The 22,207-nt window shown below is 38.7% G+C and overlaps 1 protein-coding gene across 2 annotated transcripts in view; it reads right to left on the bottom strand.

Annotated features, from left to right (window-relative positions):
- The window catches only part of UBE2N (ubiquitin conjugating enzyme E2 N), a 40,274-nt gene that overhangs the window by 7,888 nt on the left and 10,179 nt on the right, over positions 1 to 22,207 (bottom strand). The window contains exons 1-3 of one of the 2 annotated variants that reach the window (XM_087868861.1): positions 14,344 to 14,464; positions 396 to 642; positions 68 to 208 (exon numbers count right to left, since the gene is read on the bottom strand). In XM_087868861.1, the coding sequence (XP_087724987.1) occupies positions 68 to 208; positions 396 to 642; positions 14,344 to 14,355 (400 nt within the window). In that variant the 5' untranslated portion in view covers positions 14,356 to 14,464. Of the gene's footprint in view, positions 1 to 67; positions 209 to 395; positions 643 to 14,343; positions 14,465 to 22,207 lie in introns of those variants that run through there. The other variant, XM_045780153.2, reaches the window with a different exon arrangement.

The raw sequence follows: 22,207 nt of genomic DNA, 5'->3' as shown, positions 1-22,207 counted from the left end.
TTGAAAAGGTAATATATGTTTGTTTTAAAAAGTGGAAGTGGTGTGAAGGAGAACGGATAGTCAATACCTGTTTCTATGGCCTGGGCTTCGTTGGTCTTCCACTGCTCCGCTACATCATTTGCTAACGGATCGTCTGGATTGGGAGCACTTAACAAAGCCTGGATCGATAGCAGAACTGTGCGGATCTGCAGTGCTGGGGACCACTTATCTATGAAGGCAACAGGCCCAGAATGATCAAGCATGAAACAACAGCCCCACAACTACTGCATTTCATTCCCACAGACCTTTGTGCTCTTTATATAAGGCAAGATTACAATGTTCAGATTCTCAATATGGAATGCTTAAGAGAAAAAGGAGAAATCTTAATAGCATATATTAATAAAGGTAACACTTACCTTTCAAAATATCTAAACATATTCTTCCCAACTTGTCTACATTAGGATGATAAATTTTGGTCATGAAACGTACTTTAGGGGCTGCCATCGGGTATTCTTCTGGTAGGAATAGTTCAAGCTTAAAAGTCCCTCCCTCAAAGGGGGAATCCTGGGGGCCAGCAATGACCACATGAAAATAACGGGCGTTGCTCTCATCTGGTTCTGCTTTAATACCAGGAACTGGTTCTGCCAGCAAACGCTGGGTTTCCTACAACAGAAAAACATGATACATTTATGAAACAAATGTCACTTTGCTAAATAAATACTAAGTTAAAAATTAAGTTCACCTCTTGGGAATGGACATAACAGAACTTCTCCAGTCTCCCAAAGGGTTTTTATTTATTTTATAAAACTCGAAGTTCAAAGACTAGACTATCTAAATAATCCCAATCACCTGAATGCAACTGGAAGTGAATACTGATGACATACACTGCCGCTACAAATGCCTGAAAATACGATGATAATAGAAATTAGGCTAATGAAACTGATTTTATACTAGGAAGTGAAGTGAGGAGAGGGGAGTGGAGGAGAGAGGAGGAGAAGAAGAGAAAAAAAAATAACACAGGGATTATCACATAGGTAAAGGCAACTTTGTTGAAACTCTACCAAAACCTTTAAAAAGTAAAATTAGGGGCACCTGGCTGGCTCAGTCAGTACAGCATGAGACTCTTGGTCTTGGTGGTGTGAGTTCCAGCTCCACGCTAGGTGTGGAGTTTACTTAAAAATAAAATCTTTTAATTAATTTTTTTAAAAGTAAAATTAGTTCTACAAGTCACTGAAAATCTCTTCTCTGAAAAACAGAGGATACGAATGTAGGAGGGCCAAGTGAAGTGCCTAGGCACCTAAACAGGGCAAGAGAAATATAAACAACCTGGACACTGAACCCTTATATGCTGCTCCCCAACAATCAGTAGTTCTTTCCCATCTTTCTCCTTCTCTCCTAAAGAACTATAATACTCTTTTCTCTCTCCAAACCTCCAGTATCTCTATCCTCACCCTCACTTTTGGCTGATGACTCTGCTTTCTACTTCATGAGAAAACAGACACTTCCTTAAGTTGCCACTGTAGCATTTGTACACGCACCTTCAACTGTGTACCCATGTGCTTTGCCTGTCCTCCTGTCACTGGGGATGAAAAGGCCGTCACTCTTGGCTAAGACCGACCTCTCCTCTAAAGCACTAGATCTCATCTCCTCCTCACCTATTCAAGGACATTGCTCTACCATCTCTTTCCTCTCCTGAATCATCAGTTCCCCCTCTTCACTGGATCTTTCCCCAAACAGTACAAACTTGCTGTAATTTCTCCCAGTGAGAGGAGAAAATAAACTTGACCTCACTCTCCCCCCACCTCCCACCAGCTAATACCCCACTGCTTTGGTGCTCTTTCAAAGTTACCTATACTTGATTGTCTCCAATTTTTCTCCTCCCCTCCTAACCTGAACACAACTCTCCAATCAGGGTCTAGCCACTAACCTGCCTGTTGAGGTCACCAGTGATTCCCACATAGTCAAATCGAATGGCCAATGCTTAATCTTCATCTTATTTGACCTAAATGTAACATCTTACCCAGCTGGTCTGCCCCCTCCTTGCCAAACGTCACCCAGCTTCCTGCAGCCAAGTCTCCTGATTCTCTTCCTGCTTGTCTGGCTGCAACCTGCTTGCCGGTTCCCTCCCTGACTCCGCAACACTGAAGTGAGCCAGGGCTCTGTCCTAGGGCTTCTTTACCTACACACTTCCATAGTGAGCCCATACTGTCCAATGAATCTAAATACTAAATACTCCCCGTATATGACGACTCCCTGAATTCAGTTAAAGCACAGATCTCTCCCCTGGACCACGCCTCTTCTATCTTTAACAACCTGTTCAACAGATCCTCCTGAGTGTCTTAATAAGCATCCTAAACTTAGCATGACTTTACCTACCTTCAACCTGATCTTCCCTCAAAGCCTTCTTCACATTAGTTAACGATCATTCCATCCTTCCAACTTATCAAATCTTTTCCTTCATACCCCACCACAACTAACATGATGGGCATATTTTGTTAGCTTGAATTTCAAAATCTATTGGACTGCTTCTTACCACCCTGCGGCTACACTTCTGATCCAAGCCACCATCAGCTATCAGCTGGCATACTGCAATAGCCTAACTCCGTTCTTCCTGCTTCTGACCTTGTTCCCCACTCCCTCGTGGGTCTGTTTCACAGAACTTTCAAAGTCCTTGTAATGGCCCCCCAAGAAGAGCCATCCCCTCACTCTGGCTACTCTTAAGTCATCTTCCACTATGTTTCCCCCAATACTCCCACACTGGCGCTTTGCTCCAGCGAGATTAGCGGTTTTGTAATTTTCCAACCTGCCAGGCATACTCCTCCCTCAAAAGCTTTGCCCTTGCTTTTTTCCCCCCTGAAATTTCTATCTGGTTTGCTCCCTCAGAGCTCCTAAGATCTTCATTCAAATGTGTTTTCTTGGTAAAGGCTCCATAATTGAATCTGCAAAAGCCCATTTCACCCTATCACACCCTCCCTATCCCTATTCCCCTAATTTTATCTCCACAGCACTACTAACATATTACATATCTCACTTATTTTGTTCAGAATGGAAGTGCCATAAAAGGAGATTTGTGCCTGTTTTATTTACTGCTACATCCTCAGCATTTGGAACAGTGCCCGGCACCACAGATGTTCAATAAATACTTGCTGAATTATGAACCTATTTGATGTTACAAAGAACAAGGAATAAACTATCAGAATTGCATCTTTAACATTAAAGCACTGTTATTGAAAGCAGGATGTGCACATCACAGGAAGAAAACAAAAGGATCCATGCAGGCATAGGAAGAAATAATCTAACTTCTATTTATGAACTTACTTTTAGCCAAAAATAGTTAACACTCAATAAAAGAAACTGACAATACCATGTGTGATTTTATATATTAGTAATATATTTTCAACATTTTCAATAGGCATGTGCAGTCGAAGTTTTAGAACACTGTTGTATCTAAAGTTTTAGATATGAAAAACAATGAGAATATTGTATTTACGCTGTCTTCACTTAAGAAAATTCCTACACCTTACACCATTTTCATTCTACAGCCTACAAGGCACATACTAAAAGAGATTTCCCTGTCATATACTGAAATAATGAGATGCAGATAAAAAATTAAACCCTTTTCCAAACTGTGTTAAACCCAGAGCCATTTAAAGTAACGCCCTTAGTACTTTAATTAGAGACTGGGTGTTTCTGCTTTGTTTTAACCGTGGCAATGCAAGGGCAAATGAGAAACTGAAATGCTGTCAACTACTTTCAGCAAAATGTTCTTTAGGTTCAAAGTAAAACATTTTTAGAGCATTATTAATCTCAGGAGGAGGGGCACCTGGGTGCTCAGTTGATTAAGTGTCTGCCTTCAGCTCAGATCATGATCCCAGGGTTCTGGGATAAAGCCCATCAGGCTCCCTGCTTAGCAGGGAGTCTGCTTCTCCCTCTCCCTCTGCCCCTTCCCACCCCCAGCTTGTGCCTACTCTCTCTCTCTCTCTCTTTCACTCTCTTGCTCTCTTCCTCTCTCAAGTAAATAAATAAAATCTAAAAAAAAAAAAAAAAAAAAAAAAAAAAAACCTCAAGAGGCAATTATGAAGCCTCCCACTGTGGGAAGTCCTCCAACATGGAATTAGAACAAAAGAGGCTGCTGGTCTTCATTTTTAGCAAAATAAATAAATAAATAAAATAAAAATATTAAGGATCAAAAGTAAGAGTAAAGGAATGAAAAAAAACTAGATGGTAAAATTCCTTGAATTCTGACCTCTCCTCACCTCCATCCTCCTTTTGTTTTGCCCCAGGTCTTCCTATTTTTAGAAATCCATAAGGAAGGAGACTGGAAAAAAGAAGAAAAGGCTGGGGTCTAAGAGCCCCAAAATCCCAGTCCCTGGTTACACAAAGTAGTAGCAGCTCTATTCAAGGCTAAAAAAAGCTGCCAGAAGGGCCTCCAAGATCATATCCCAAAATAACCTCAAAATCACTCTTAGAACACATTGTCAGAGATTCAGCATTCCTTCCTCATCTTCAGTTCCTCCTCAAAATAAGAGTCTTTCTAAAGAATGTACATATTAAACATATCACATGGCTGGATCAATTATAAGATTTAATCAGAACACATTCTAGCATAATGTGTTCCTTTCAGGTGTGGAAAACCTTTTGAAACAGTTTTTGTATGCTCTCAAGTTCTCATGGATTTTGATATAATGAATAGATGCATAATTATTTGACTACATGGCACTGATTTCCCAAACAAACCCACAGCATAAAGTACGGGAGGAAAAAAGAATAAAATCCAAACCAAATGGAACAAGTCTCACCCACAGAACTTGGAGTCAATTTTTTTCCCAAAAAAGGCAAAAGTGGGTAGGAAATAAAATCCTTGCTGCTACTACTCACACATGGTTAACTAACTATGAAACGCCTTTTAGTTTATATTATTCTTTGGTAGAAAGACAGTGAAGTACAGTATGATTTCTTCAAGTCGAGAAGTAACAGGTTCGAATTCCTACTGCATTGCTTACTTATTACTTTTGAGCAAATAATTTACACTGCTCTGAGTCTCAGCCAGCTGACTTATCTATATCATAATTAAGATTACCTCTCATGCAGAGTTGCTAAGATCAAAAGAGATAATACTGCAGAAAGACTTAACAAAGGAGATCACATAGGAAGGCCTTAGCCATGTACAACGAACTCAAAAAGAATTAAGAACAAAACACATTAGTTTTTGTAAATCTTAAGATTTACTAAATAACAGTATTTGTTTTTAAAGAAAACAGAATAACCATTAGTTGCATTATGATCCTACTTATTTAAAAGCAATCCTCTGACCCAATCGCAGGTAGAACTGAGTTTAGGCCATATAGAACAAAAAGACTATTTAGGGAATAAGTTACTAAATTAGTTACTAAAAAGCAGAAAAGGAAGTACATAAAAATAGAGTATGAATTTAAGTGGCAACAAGATTTAGTCTAAAGGAAACTATCTCATCTTACACAGTGAGTGTAATAGTTCATGCTGTAAATACCTTAAAAAGAAATTAAATAACATCAAATTGATTTGGTCATCAATATATCTACTGGGACTTGAAGAGCAAATTCCAGGATTATACCACAGTAAACTGCAGCACTTGATAAGTTTGTCAACTAAATTCCTTTAACTAGGTCTTGTTCCACTTTAAAGTTAATTAACAACTTGCGCTCACTATGAAGCAATGAATGACTAAAAAAATTACATTTTTTAAGGCAATGACTGAATTATGTACAGTAAAATTTTAGATAATAAACAGTATTCTTAGAAAAAGAGGGGCAGGGGCCCCTGGTGGCTCAGCCAGTTAAACATCTTGATTTTGGTTCAGGTCCTGATCTCAGGGTCCGAGATCTAGCCCTAGGTCAGGCACCGCGCTCAGCCGGGAGTGTGCTGGAGATTCTCTCTCCCTCTGCCCCTCCCCCCTCGAAGGAAGGAAGGAAGGTAGGAAGGAAGGAAGGAAAGGAGGGAGGGAGGAAAAGGGAGTGGCAATTTGCATAGGAGAAAAGTTGATCCATTTAATAACTTTCAATATACACCTCCAACATATATCTACAGCAATTAGGTTTTTCCCTATTTAGAACATTCTCTGGTGGCACCCGGGTGGCACAGTCAGTTAAGCATCTGACTTTTGGTTTCAGCTCAGGTTGTGATCTCAGGGTCATGATATTGAGCCCTCAGCACAGAGTTTGCTTAAGACTCTCTTTCCCTCTCCCTCCACCCCTCACCATGCCCTCTCTCTCACTCTCTAAAATTAAAAGAGAATATTTTCTGAAACACAAAAAAAAAATGCAATGTATTACTAATGTCAACTGTGGATCTTTCAGACCATCTCATCCAAGAGCCATCTGACTATACTTGATAATATTATCAATTTTGTTATCAAACTGAGATCTACTATGTCTACTCCAACCTCTGTTAACTACATCTAAAAGTAATTCTAAAACATTAACAAACAGGGGCTCCTTTTTTCGGATTACTGATAAAGCAAAAGCCTATTTTTCAACTGTAAACTACTTTAAGAGCATCTACAACTTCACCATCTATATAATAAGTGAGCATTTTAGAAAAATGTCACCAACATTTTTGAGTGTCATGCCGCTAACATTTTATCCATGAGCCATGTTGTTTTTACTTCACAATTTTGGTCAACACAATGAAGTTCAGGAATGCACAGATCTCATTATAGAACTGACTATATTAATTTTGGCTGGGATTAGAAACAGAGCCAAAATTGTGCTCAACTTCCCCTCTACACCACTTCCTTACAAATCATAAGGCCAGCTAGAGGTATGTACAGCATGATAAAAATGGTTGATGAATGTTTTCTCTACAGCAGTGCTGCCCAACAGAAGTACAAGCTGCAAATATAATATTAAATTTTCCACTAGCCACATTAAAAAGTAAAAAAAAAAGTTAAAAAATCAATATTTTATTTAACAATATATTCAAAAGCATCATTTCAACATGTAATCAATATAAAATTATTAATATTTATAATCTTTTTTTCATACAAAGTCTTCATAATCTAGTAATTTATACTTACAACATGTATCAATTCAAACTAGCCACACTGCAACTGCTCAAGAGCCACATGGGACTAGCAGCTATCATACAGGACAGTGAAACACAAGACAATTCTGTTATAATGTTACAATGTACTTACAGGTTATTAAAATAATTTACTTCATATAGTGAGTAAAATCTGGTAGAGAAACTTAAAAGTATCACTTTTTCCCCCCTCAAAAAATTCTATACAAACAGTAATGTCAGAACATCTGAATCACTAATAACAGGAATGTGGTAAGTGTTATTGTTTGTTACAGCCACAAGATTGTGTTTGAAAATAATGATTTGTAGCCATTTGAAAAAAAACATAGCATGGACAAAAATTAATTGAAACAAGGCAACTACATGAAGAAATAAGAGTTAATCCCTGAGGAATAACTTTAATTTTTACAGTCCACACTACCCCCTAGTGGATGAAAGACATCACTTACTTATTTCAACCCCGCTTCCTTCGCTAACAGCTCACAAATTATTTTACCCTAATTCACTATGTTTTTTTTAAATGTTTACCCTAAACTCAGATGAGAATAACGATTCTCAAGGCACACCCTCCACCGTCCTCTTCTCCCTCTTCTCCCACACACATAAACCTCACAATTTCCTTCTGAGAAGAAGGAAAAAAGGAAGAAGCCCTTCCAAAGTCTCCAGATACCAAGGACTAAATCTTAAGATTTTGGACCAAGGTATCCCTTTGATGGAAAGCTTTATTTCCAGTTGGACTGATAAGTAGCAACAAAGTACAGCCAACCCATGAACAACACAGGAGTTAGGGGCCCCAACCCCTGCACAGCTGAAAATCCACATAACTTTTGACCCCCCCAAAACTTAACTACTAATAGCCTACTGTTGACCAGAAAGCCTTACCTTTAAGTTGATTAATCCATATTTTATATATGTATTATACACTGTATTCTTACAATAAAGTAAGCTAGAGAAAAGAACATGTTAAGAAAATTAGGGGCACCTGAGTGGCTCAGTCAGTTAAGCATCTTTGGCTCAGGTCATGATCTGCGGGTCCTGGGATGGAGCCCCGAGCCTGGCTCCCTACTCAGCGGGGAGTCTGCTCCTCCCTCTCCCTCTGCCCCCGCTTCTGCCTGCGCATGTGCTCCCTCTCTCCCTCTCAAATAAAAAATCTTAAAAAAAAAAAGGAATCATAAGGAAAATACATTTAATAGTACTGTATTTATTAAAACAAAAAAATCCACATACAAGTGACTCATGTATAAGCAGACCAGGGAGCACAGTTCAAACCCGTATTCTTCAAGGGTCAACTGTACTCTATATTCCACTTGGAGTAATACCCAAGAGATGGAATGGAATGACCTGGGCTAGAAATCTCTAGTTTTTTCTCTCAAGCCAAGACTGAATCAGTATTTCTGTTAAGTTCAGTGAAAAAGAAGAGACTTGGAAGCCAGGGAAGGACTTCTGAAAAGCTAAGTATATTCAATCAACTTGTTTCTCAGGTCTGAATTAGTCTGGAAGCATCTCGACCCTATAGTTCCAGTTTCCTGGACATTAACACCACCCCTCTTACTACAGCTAGGACAATAAGTATTTGAAGATAAGAACTCCAGCTAGCAAATGGTGGTGATGACATGCTAAATACATGCTTGTTCAATGAATAAATGTTTGTGTGCTCAGGCACCACACAGAGCTGATAAGAAGAATTACTATACTTAATGTGTTAGTAGTAGGGAACTTCCACCCTAGGAATGGCATTTAAATTATTCCGATTACTGACAACAGACAAAAATCTGAAAATCTTATTAACAAAGTGTACCTCCAACAGAGAAAACCATTAGACTAATTCCTTGTCTATCACCCCCAAATTCTTTTGTTCCACTAAACACATCAGGTTATACTGCAGTCTGTGTTTCTTTTCCTGCCCCCGCTAGTCTGTAAATTCCTTAAGGGCAGGGATTCTATGTGATTATTAAGCACTGTGTCCAGATACGCAGAGATTCAATAAAAAAAAATCAAGTAACAATAACGAACTGTGACAAGTAGTGACAGAAGTGCTCTGAAATGTTGTGATTCTGAAATATGAATTTACTAACAAATGTTTATTTTGTACATGACATTGTGGTATCAACTAATTCAAAGGAAGAATTTTTAAAAAGTCCCTTTGTCCCCTAAGAATTTATTTCACTGTTAGTATAAAGTACATATAAATGTCAGTTTTTGAAAGATGCGTTTTCAAATGGGGTATGTCAAGGTCTTAGAGAAGGTGCAGGTGTGATTAGGGATACTAATTACATGAACAACAGGACTAGACCGAGAGCACATTATGTTCTTGCTTATTTCTAAAGACATTTCAAAAGTTTTCTGGAAAGATAACTTTACATCTCCATCTTTTTTCTATTTTTTGAAAGATTTCTAAATATTGGCATCACAGTTGAAGACAATGCCAACTATTCCTTCATAAAACACTCATGAAATTCTTTATGGTAAAAATGTCCTTTGAATACCCAGCACTGTAAATACTAGTAGACTCATGAAAGTTAACATCCGCATTTTTTCTTGGTTTCTGATTTGATGGATAATATAAACACTTCATTGCCTGGACTTTCTTTAGCACCAGCTCAAAAATTTAAAATATGCCTTTACTGATCTGAATAATATAACTGTCCTTCTGTCTTAATGAATTCTGTGTCTTTGGAAGGATGTCTTGGAACTCTGAATGAAGAGATTATCTAGCTTAGTAACATTTTATTGAGATTGCTGCTGTAATAAAATCCTTAAATCACTGTTACCAAACCCATCAAAAAGCATTTTTTTAAAACTTGCATATTTTAGATTCTGGGAAAAGTATATAATTTAGTAGGTAGGGGAGGAAAGGTCTTCTGTATTCATCCTGAATGAAAATAGGCAATTTCTTAATTGCCTGTTTCTGCACAGTGAAAACTAAAATTACGAGTGACGCCTTAGCAAAAACCAGTGAACTTGTACTTAAAAAAAAAAAAATTCAGCATTTAAGTTAGAAATGATCTAGACTGTGGGTTTCTTTCTTAAAATTTCAACTGGTTGAAGCTGATAATTCATTTTAAGGCCTTTATGTGTAATTTCAGTCATTTCTCTATATATTTGTCTACAATTAAACAATAGTAAAATTCCCCCATTCATTCATGCCTTCCTTTCCCTTCCTTAATATAATGTTGGAATGGGGAGCTTAAGAACGTGAAAGTTTGAAGTAACTGTTATTCGAAAATAGAAAAAGTTATCCATGTCACACAGGATTATGTCTGCCAGCATGAGAAAAATGAGGTTCACAGCGGATGTTCGTCATTCCTTTAGACAACCTGACAGGCAGAAGAGCCTCGCTGGGGAATAATACCCCCCAAACTTTACGGATCCCCACCTCCCTCAACTGAAGCTTTAGTCTTAGAAAATTTCCTCTCTATTAAGCATGTGAGACCTAGGCTCAGTCGAAACCTGTGCATCAAAGCTAAAATCCAACAGAAGGATCCATTCTAGAGATCACAGCGGTAGTTACCTCTAGACAGCAAGAGAAGAGGTTCTAGTGGAGCGTTCTGTACTTGGCATCAGCAATCAAACTGCAGAGTGCGACGCACACACTGCTGGCAGTGAAGTCTCCACCATGATGTGATTCTGAGCTTTGTTTCCTGAATGCCTCTTTCTTTGCCACCCCTGAAGATTATGTGAGATACCTAATAACTCAATAAATACTTTCTACTTAAACTAGCCAAAGTTGACCTCCATTGCTTGCTAAAAATACAAAGCCTAAACTAGACAGAAAAGAAAGTGAAGAAAAGGTAAGAGTTAACAGACCAGGGGTTGGGGAGATGCAGAGGTTAAGAAGCTAAGTATCTCTTTGGGATTAAATGAGGTCAAAGGAGAGCACGAAAGTTGAATAACCTCTCTATCAAAGAACTTCTATCTAGTTTAACAGCCTTTAAAGAGGGAGCTAATTTCACATTAAAAGAGCGAACTTCCAACTAGACAGCCTGGTATATCTTCTAGGGAAAAAACCTGGAGCTAAAACATCTCTATTTAACCCCAATCCTAACTGTACCAATCTGTTATACAATCATACAAATTCGCTTAACCTCCCCTACCTTCTAAACTTTCGTCCCTTCAAACATTTCAAAGGTTCTCTTTAGCACTAAAATTGACTTAACATTTTAACACTGGAATGGGTTAAATATTACTATTATATGGTCCCTTCTACTAAAAGGTCCCCTCTTATAATACTCTTATTTTTTTAAAGATTTATTTATTTATTTGAGAGAGAGCAGGGGGGAGGGGAAGAAGGAGAGAGAGTCCCAAGCTGACTCCGCACTCAGCACGGAGCCCAACGCAGGGCTCAATCTCAAGACCCCAAGATCACGACTTGAGCTGAAACCAAAAGTGGGGTACTTAATCAGCAGCACCACCCAGGCACCCCTATAATATTCTTTTACATTGTAATTACTGTTCACTACTTCGCCCTCCATGTTGAGGGAAGAGATATTATGGACTGTATCCCCAGCATCTATGCCAATGCTCAATATCTAAAGAAGAAATCTGTTGTTAATGGTACCTGCTTTTTTCCCCAATTCTTTCCCACCTGCTCATTAAAGAAAAATACAACAGCGACTTAAATAGTTATACTCCTAATAACCAAAATTTGGTTAACATTTTAGTATGTTTGTATTTATTCTAATAAAGACAAAAGCCCTTTTAAAAACAGCTTAACATTTTTACCTTTTTCATTTACTGTGTCAGTGCACCCCACTTTCCTGGTTGCTTTACAGGTAAATTAATCAATATTCCTCGCAAACTATGTGGCATAAATAGGCACTTTTACTGGTCTACAAGCTAGTGGCTACACTTATACAACTACCATGTATTACTTATTCAATCCTTGATCACTAGTTACTTCAGGTTTCAAATGTGGTAATCACAACAAAATTTAACTGCTAAATGCCCGAGGTCTCCACTAACAGGAAAGGCCTATGCTTATTATTAATAGACAAGACAGAAGCAGAGCAGCTGAAATTTTCAGTGAGGCAAACAAAAAGTTACAGCTGGTCCAGATTTCCATTCTCAATCCAATTGTGCCACTTGACATAATTTTGTCCAAAATCCAAACTACAAGAAGAAAAAATACTGCATACTGAGATAAATTAGAAAGCAGTCAGATATTAGGGATTCTGTCTCCCCCAAAATAAGCATCTTTAACAAGGCTGCCATACTGCACTGCTCCAAGAGAGGCCCATTCACACCAGTCTGGATGAATGGCACCCCCTGAAGCTGTACAGTGCAAGATCCCATGTACTTTGGATTAAAGAATAAAACTTCAGTTTAGCAGCAATACAAATCAACTTTATTATTGTCTAACTCATGGAAAATCAATTATATGGTAATTCTAATAAAATCAAAATGATAATTCCAATAAAATCAGAATATATTATTTACTTCAAACATCCCATTTTCCTACCCACTGTTGATAAATGGGCATCCACTGTGCTTTAAAAAAAATCTTAGGGGCGCCTGGGTGGCACAGTCGTTAAGTGTCTGCCTTCGGCTCAGGGCGTGATCCCAGCGTTCTGGGATCGAGCCCCACATCAGGCTCCTCTGCTACGAGCCTGCTTCTTCCTCTCCCACTCCCCCTGCTTGTGTTCCCTCTCTCGCTGGCTGTCTTTCTCTGTCAAATAAAGAAATAAAATCTTTAAAAAAAATAAAATAAAATAAAAATAAATAAATAAATAAATAAATAAATAAATAAATAAATAAATAATCTATGCCCCATTTCAGACAGTTATGTTTACGGTTATCCATTTTGTGGAACTAATACATAGATGACGAACACAAGTATACCCACACTGAGAAGGTATTCATTCTTTCCAGATTTACAATGAAGCAGCATCTTTGCAAAATCAGAAAATAGTAACATTATAAAGTTCACTGTATTATTGTAAGCTCTCTTCTCTGCACTCCAACCCTCCCCACCACCTTAGAGCTAGATTAGTGTATTAAACAGATAAAGAAGTAGAGGTCAAGTGGGCTGTACAAGCTAGTATTTGGCACAGCTCCAAGTCAAACCCAGAAAGCCTACCCCCACATTCTGTGCTCCTGCCACACATAACCCACACAGCTCCACATACCCAAAATCTTTTTGCTCTTCAGAATTAGGAAGTATCTTAAGACATTTAACACACTAAACATTATTTTGCCCACAAAGCAGCATTTCGACCATTATGAAAAGTCACCTGTCACCTAAGCGGTAAGCAACTGAGAAAATACCAGTGACTAAAAAAGCAGGAGTATTATTGGGCAGTAGGGGTGCACCTTCTGCAAAAAACTATCCCTTACATACTTCCCCCCTACTGTCTGACTCCCCAGCTACACTGGTACCTATAGGTCAAGGCCCAGGTGTAGTGTTTGCAGCCCCAACACTGAGCACCAGAGTGTCTCGCATTCCACATGGGCTGAATGAACAGAACTAACTACTACTGAAAGAAAAATATGGACAGGGTAAAGCGGGACTCAAGAACTTTCAAAAATGGCAGGCCCAAGGTTTTAAGGAGTCAGACAGTGGCCATAAATGGCAGGAATATGCAAAAAAATAAAAAATAAGGATTTTTTAAAGTTTTAAACCCAATCTTCATCAACTATTTCATACTTCTGCTCAAAAGCTTTGCCCTTGCTATTCTGTTTACAAGTTGTGCACTTAAAGAACCAAATACTAAGCACCAGAGTATCAGGCTTAAGTTTCCTTTGCCCCTTTAATAGCTTTGATAATCTAATAATCATTTTTCTCAAGTTTAATAATGCTCATTTGCTAATAAGAACTGGCTGACATATTAAAGATTCAGTCTTCTACCTTAAGGTTTTTGGAAGAATTTGAAATTAATCTCTTTTTCTTGAGTACTTTTGAGATTTTAATATTTCACACAGTATTAGTCTGGTTTGAAAGTTAAATAATCTTTTTTTTTTTTTTAATTTATTTGAGAGAGAAAGTGAGCAAGAGAGAGAGCTCAAGCTGGGGGAAAAGCAGAGGGAGAGAGAGATGCAGGCTCCACGCTGAGCAGGGAGCCCATGCGGGGCTCAATCCCAGGACCCTAAGATTTTGACCTGAGCCAAAGGCAGACGCTTAACCCACTGAGCCACCCAGGCACCCCGAAAGTTAAATAATCTTAAGAGAGCCAGCTGGAGTATATAACTCAATAGATATTTTATTTTTCTATGATTTTAGATGATTATTTTGTCCTGTGCCACTGAGCCAGAAAAAGAAATGACCCACCTAGATTTTAATATAACTGAAATAAGCACAAATTTACATACTGAGGCAGACATATTATATGATAGAGCTTCTGTGTACAATAGTACTGGGTCAAATTCACCCACTTCATGTGGGACAGCCAGTCTCTGCAACAATATGAATGCTGGACTTAGGGCTTGCTAGCAGTGTGAACTAATATGATGTAAAACTGCACCTAAAAAAAATAACAAAATTTCAAAGATTACAAAAGCTTACAAAATTATTAAAATAACAGATGTAAATGGTCCAAGAGCGGTTTCCTTGAGGAAAGTAATTAGATGACTGAGAGGTGGGAGACACTCAGCTGAGTATCCTTTTGTTGAATTTTGTAACATGTCCAAGTACTATTTACCAAAAAAAGCAAGAAAAAATGTTTTTAAATAAAATCACGCAAGGAAATTGAATAAGCACTATAAGTAACCCTATTTTGAAAGTGACAATGTCTCATTACAAGACAACCCTTAAAACTCAGAATACACAAAGATTTTTCTAAAAATGCTACTTACTGTTATGGAGAAAACTGGCTCTCATATACACGGCTGATGAAGATTACAAGCTAACCCAACCTTTAAAATTTCATGTCTTGGAATTTATCCCAAGGAAAAACTGTGAATGTGTTCAAAAGTATAGCTCCAGAAATAATGATCACACCAAAGCCTATGAGAAAAAGATGTTGTAATGTGTAACACCACAGAAAAATATCCTCCTGCATAAGTGAAAACACACACTTCAAAACAGTATAATCTTTTGATTAAGTGTTGTGCTGGGATGGAATGTTCCGAATCTTAACAAGATGGTGGTTTCACAGCTGTTGTCAAACTTAAATGGTAAACTTAAAATGGATGCATTACCTGTATGTAAATTATACCTTAACAGAGTTTATTTAAAAGGAGAAAAAAAAAGCTTAGTGTAAGTCTTGAGCTTACTGAGGGCAGGAAGTAGGTCTTAATTTGGGTAGACAGGGCCCCTATTCACCTGAGTATTTGTTGGGATTTAGAGGCAGGAGCTACACTGACCAGGCATTAGAGATTTTGAGCAGTGGAGCAATGCAGGACGGAAGAACCCAGAGGAAAAACACCAAGAGCCAATGAGACGCCTGATGACCACTGGCTGCTAAACTCCTAACTCTCCAATAAAAATCCGTAAACTTGCAAAATGCTTGCAACAACATAGTGAAGTCTTTTATGGAAAATGCTTAAAGGGCTGAACTGTGTGTTTGGGTTAAAAGCATATATAGGGGCGCCTGGGTGGCATAGCGGTTGGGCGTCTGCCTTCGGCTCAGGGCGTGATCCCGGCGTTATGGGATCGAGCCCCATATCAGGCTCCTCCGCTGTGAGCCTCCTTCTTCCTCTCCCACTCCCCCTGCTTGTGTTCCCTCTCTCGCTGGCTGTCTCTATCTCTGTCAAATACATAAAAATAAAATCTTTAAAAAAAAAAAAAAGCATATATAATCCCAGAACTACGGACAAAAGAAAACCTCAAGACCTTGATAAATGGCCAACCCTGGGCAGGACATTGGATTTTCAGAAGCTAATGAATTAGAAAGCTAGATAAATTTAGTTCCAACTCCAAGGTATAGGGACAACACAAGAATTAATCCTTAAAACTGACCTGGATGTTCACATATGTTATTTCATTTAAGCCCCAGAACCACCTCCAGAAAGGTACACAAGTGGCAGAACATGGGCTAGAAGCACACTGCAGCCAAGGGCTCTTTTACACTTAACAGCTGGTACTTGGAATCCTCGGCCTCCAGCAGGCTTTACATCTATACATTCATGTTAGGTGTATCTGAGCTAAAAATAGAAAATGTTTCTTTATAACTGTAAGGTGTATCTGAGCTAAAAATACAAAATGTTTCTTAATTTGTTCTAAAAGTCTATGAAGAAGTGTCCTCAGAGCTGAGGCAGTCACCAAGGATAGGGGCAAGGGTAAACTCCTGAGGTACCATTTGCCTGTATCCTCTGGCACTTTCTCTAAGCCTACTTTCTTCTCTAACATCCTAGTTTGAATGCACACAGTTCTGGCCTGTCCTGAGATCTGAGGGTTGGTCCAAAAACAGGGGGAAAAATTAAACTGATTTGGAACAAAGGCATTTATCTACAGTGTAGGTTGCTTACTTTAAAAAAAATCCCGACAAATGGTGTGTATGGGGGGTGGGGGGGTTATGGCAGCGGTGCCCTTTCGCTAGGCTTAGTCAAAACAATAACATTTTTTTTTTAAATCTCAAAATCCCTAATTCTGCAGGGATTCTGAAGTCAAGCCAAATACTGCCACATCTTAGGGGTTTTTTGCTCTTCCCTATCTATCATGGGCTGGGCCAGAAGGTCAGGCAGCTTTCTATCTCTAAAACCTCCACAAGGGGAAATTTATATCTGTGTCAGATGTAAAGTAATTATCTCTCACTATCCTATACTTTGTGGTTCTGGAGATGGGACTCTGCAAACCACATTCTGCTTTGCCAGGGATCAGCACTAAACTCTGCAGATGAGAGGTGCTAAACAGAGGAGCCAAAAGAGAGAACTTGCCTCTTCTGGGTTTCTTGTCTGTCTGCGGTGCCTGTGAGCATAATCCAACATCCCTGCAGCGCACTCATTCAATTTACAGTTTACCTCACACCGAGAGCACCAACTTCATCGTCACGTGTCCCGGGGGGGGACTCTCTTCAGAGTTCTGCATCCCAGATGGGGCTCTGCATTCCAAGTTCCTCAATTTTAATAATTTCAATCTTTTCTCTGTTTTCTTCCCAGACTTGGAAGTAGTATCTCCTTCCTATTCTACCGCCACAATATTTTAAAGCTCTTTTCACCCTTTCCAGTCACCCAAGTAACAACTTTATATATGTGACAGCTCCCACATGTTCACAGAATTGCCACAGTAAGGATAAGCCCAGCTGCCTGCACACCACCTAGTACTATCCTAAGCCTCCGTGCCCTCCACTCTGCAAAGGATAAAAGAACAGCTGGGAAGTAGAAGGGCAGTTATGCCAGTTAAGGAAATGCCAACCCCAGAGGGTGGCCATGCAAGCACCTCAGGTCCCTAGATGTCTGGGAACCATTCCACTTGAACAGGTAGAAGCCACAATGCCCATACCTAGCAACTAAAATCAAATAATCAAATTCAGGATTCGAAGGGTGGTTTACTCAAAAACACTAATTTGAAAAGACATATGCATCACTATGTTTACTGCAGCATTAAATGAAATAGCCAAGATATGAAAGCAACCCACATATCCATGAGAAATACCCATGAATAAAGAAGATATGGGGGGGTGTGCATATGTGCGCGTGTGTGCAGGTGCGCATGTAGTGGAATATTACTCAGCTACAAAAAATGGATGTGATCTTGCCATTTGAGACAAAATGGATGGACCTAGAGGGTATAATGTTAAGTGAAATAAGTCAGACAAAGATAAATACCATATAATTTCACTCATGTGGAATTTAAAAAGCAAAACAAAAAGTAGAAACAGACCCATAAATACAGAGAATAAACTGATGGTTGCCAGAAGGGATGAGCAAAATAGGTAAAGGGGAGTGGGAGATACAGGCTTCCAGTTATGGAATGAATAGGTCACGGGAATAAAAGGTACAGCATAGGGAATATAGTCAACAGTTATAACAAATAGCACTGTACGGTTACAGATGCTAGCTATACTTGTGAGCATAGCATAAGGTATAAACTTGTCCAATTCACTATGTTGTAACACTTGAAATTAATGTTACACTGTGTCAAATATACTTCAATTTTTTTAAAAGTGGTTTTACTGGTATCAATATGTAAGTTTCACAGACATCAGGACCAACACTATACTAAGATCCACCCTTCTTCACTTTTCAAAGCAGCAGACTACAGCCAGATGCTCTTCAGAGAACTATCTGATAATATGCTCAAAGTAAGACACTCCCAAGTGTAAATGACCCAAACAGAATTTCATAATCTGGGAAGATTTTTGAGACTCCCAACCACCATACAACCAACTTCTCCCAAACCGCACTTCTCCAGTACCCCTGAAAGAAGATATAGGGTCCAGCAATTTTGCACACAGCTTAGGTAATACTTTGAGGCAATACTTGCACATATATGGGAGTCAAATGAATCTAAAGAAAAAAGTAACCTATAGAAAACATCTAGATTGAGGAAGGGGACAATTCTTGGGATCTCCCTGCCAGAGGATACAAACATCCCTTCTCAATCTTCTCACTCCCATCATAAACCTTTTTCAATAGAGGTAAAAATAAGACTCTTAATATTGAGGGAAATGGGTAACATTTCTGTACTTTGCAATTAATCACATTTTTTCAAGGTATTTGTTTTCCAACAGAAGTTGTAGGACCGACTTTATGATATAAAAGTGGCTGATACCGGGGCACCTGGGTGGCTCAGTCATTAAGCATCTCCCTTCGGCTCAGGGCATGATCCCAGCGTTCTGGGATCGAGCCCCACATCAGGCTCCTCCGCTGGGAGCCTGCTTCTTCCTCTCCCACTCCCCCTGCTTGTGTTCCCTCTCTCGCTGACTGTCTCTCTCTGTCAAATAAATAAATAAAAGCTTTAAAGAAAAAAAAAGTGGCTGATATATAACAACCAGAAAGAATTAAATATTTTTTTTCAGTCTGTCATAAACAGAGGGAACTGTCTATAATCGATATAAAGAAAAAAGCAGATATTCAACATACTAATACTTGTAATATTTAAGAAATTAATATACATAGATCATAACCATAATTGGCCTGATGATTCAACTCAAGAAATAAAGGAGTACTATGGAGTAAAGAGGTGTGCGTGTGCACTCTAAGAATATTAAAACTGCTGTAACTTGATTACTCATAAGAGGGAACATATGCTAGTTTTACTTTCTTTTTTCATTGACAGTAGACCTAAATAGCTGCATTTTTTAATACACACCTGAGGAGCACAGGGAACGAAAGCCTGCTCATCAACTAGGACTGGGTTCTTGATTGTCCGGGTCCTGCTGCATCCTATCACAGAAAAATCTGCTGAAGTAACCCCTACAATGAAGGGAGCCAGCACTGGAATTCTCCAATGCCTTTGTTTATGGCCCTGTTAGGGTTAATCCACTATTATCAAATTAAGCAGTAAAAAACAGAAAGGCTAGTACGTATGTGTGTGAGCCATCAGAGCAAGGGTCTACAGGCTTTTTAAAAAGTATATATGGTGCTCAAAACTTTGACCCAGGCAGTGCCAAATATTTTATTTTTCCAATGATTACAAAGAGCAAATTAAAATATTTATCAGCTTTAAAAAATAAGGAAATCCTGCCACTCGCAACAAGGAAATTATGCTAAGTAAGCCAAACACAGAGAGACAAATATGTGTGATTTCACGTACATGTGGAATCTTTAAAAACAGAGTAGAACAGTGGTTACCAGAGGCTGGAAGGTGGAGGAAAAAGGAAGATACTGATCAAAGAGTAAAATCTTTCAGTTATAAGATGAATAAGTTCTGTATACCTAATGTATCCTATGTGACAGCTAATAATAATGCATTGCGTACTTATAACTTGCTGAGTACATCTCAAGTGTCCTTACTGCAACAAAAAAGATAATGGAGAGGCGCCTGGGTGGCTCAGTTATTAAGCATCTGCCTTCGGCTCAGGGCGTGATCCCATGGTTCTGGGATCAAGCCCCAGGTCGGGCTCCCTGCTCTGCTGGGAGCCTGCTTCTTCCTCTCCCACTCCCCTCTCTTGTGTCCCCTGCTTGTGTCCCCTCTCTCGCTGGCTGTCTCCCTCTGTGTCAAATAAATAAATAAAATCTTAAAAAAAAAAAAAGATAACAATGGAAAGTAACAGATATAAGTTTGTGGTAATCATTTCAAAAGGCATACACATATCAAAACATCATGTACACCTTATACAGTCTGTATTTGTCAAAAAAGTTTTTAAACATATTTTTCATTGTAATTAATGACTAACAATAAAACCAACACTTGTTTCCCAGAGTGCCTTAACAGGATCCCAGAAAATAAAGCAAATTACTTAGGGGCGCTTGGGTGGCTCAGTTGGTGAAGCGTCTGCCTTCGGCTCAGGTCGTGATCCCAGGGTCCTGGGATCGAGCCCCACTCCGCTCCCGCGCCCGCGCCCAGCTCCCTGCTAAGCAGGGAGGCTGCTTCTCCCTCTCCTTCTGCCCCTCCCCACCTCATGAACACCCACACCCGGGCTCTCTCTCAAATAAAAAAAAAAAGCAAATTACTTAAATTTTATCCCTGATTTTCTTTTGATAGAACCTACTGAAATAACAGAAAATAGTATTTCTAATTATGAAACACCACCTACTTGTTATTAAGAACATAAACCAGATGACTATACTGTTAAGGTTTTCCCAGCAGAATAGAGGAAACAAACCCAAAACAGAATGCTGGACAGTCACATTTGATGAGGGATGCTTCCCTGCAAACATGGCATAATTCAGAAGTTGGAAAATACATCATTTTGGCTAGTAAGCAGTATCACTATCAGAAGTTATATAAGAAAGGGGAGACAGGAAAGAGATGTCAATGAAATAAGACAAAAAGGCCAGCTTATATGCCAAGTTAAAAAGTTTGAACTTTACCCTATATACAGTGGAGAGTCACATGATCACATCAATGTTTTTAGAATAATGTGATGGATGGGGAGAGAGGGAGATGGGTGGACAGTAAGTGAAGACAGATGAGTTCTGAGATTATTGCAAAAACAATCAGGAGAGGATGTATAAGGGCCCACATTCAAAGACAACTGGAAGGAGAAGACAGGAATGGGTTAGGAGAAGCCAGAAACATTTCTGAGGCTGAATCCATCGGGGGCTTACTAGCAAACTGAATGTGGAAGAGAAGCAAGGGGAGGGAAGAGGAGGAATAAATTTCAGGCAACTGGGTTAACGCTGACATAATAAAGAAGAAATATTAAGTGTTGACACACATGAAGGGAGGCAGCAAAATGAATACATTCTATTGTTTAAAAAAAAGTGGATTTAAAAATGTCTGCAAGACATCTAAGTGGAGATAAAAAGTAGGCATTTGGAGATCTGAAATTCAGCACTAGATTTTGGAATCACTAATCAATGTGGACTGAAGCCAGGTAAAAGTAAATAAAGGTGTTCAGAAGATTATATAATGAGAAAAGTTTCAAGGTCTGAACCCTAGGAGAACATAAACATTTAAAGGCTTTAAAACTATCAAAGCTGATAGGATACAGGCCTGCATACCAGTTATGCTGGAAAACGACATTTATTTCGGAATACTGCTAACTACTCAGCATTTGCGTGTTTTGTTTTGTTCAAGTGCCTAAGAGCCAGTTTAAAAGTCAAAAGGGAAACTCAGTCCCAGGATTATGTGATCATGGCTTTTTCTCATTGTTTCAAATTCTGCCCAAAGGGATCATACAATCATCAAGTTTTAATAGAATTATAAATAACTGAGGCCCAGGGAAAGTAAGTGACTTGGCCAAGGTCACAAAGTTTCTTAATCCTTAAGATAAGAATAAAAGTCAGTGCTGATTCTTAACCATTATTCACCAGCATTAGCTTAATTCTCTCAGTGTCCAGCAATCAAGTCTAATCTTCATAGATAAAGATTTATTACCACTAAAAAAAATAAAAATAAAAATAAAAAATAAAGAAGATTTACTACCACTGACCACTTTTTTTTAAACAATGGCTCGCAAGGCTGAAGAATATTTCTTAAATGTTCTAAAGCAATGTAGGTTTCAAATATGACTAATTTTAGGGAGCCAATACAGAATATTTACCTGATAAAACTACTGCTTTGCTTCATTCAGTATTGTCATTTCTTAAAAGTTACTCAGAAAACTTCAGCCAAAAAATTAAAAAGGGAATGAAGTACTGCTATAATGTGAACCTTGAAAACATGCTAAGTGAAAGAAGCCAGACA

This window comes from Ursus americanus, chromosome 17, assembly GCF_024610735.1.
Source record: "Ursus americanus isolate L20-20 chromosome 17, mUrsAme1.1.p, whole genome shotgun sequence".
NCBI lineage: Eukaryota > Metazoa > Chordata > Mammalia > Carnivora > Ursidae > Ursus > Ursus americanus.
Note: the sequence above shows the minus strand (reverse complement) of the source record. Positions and strands in the feature narration are given on the sequence as shown.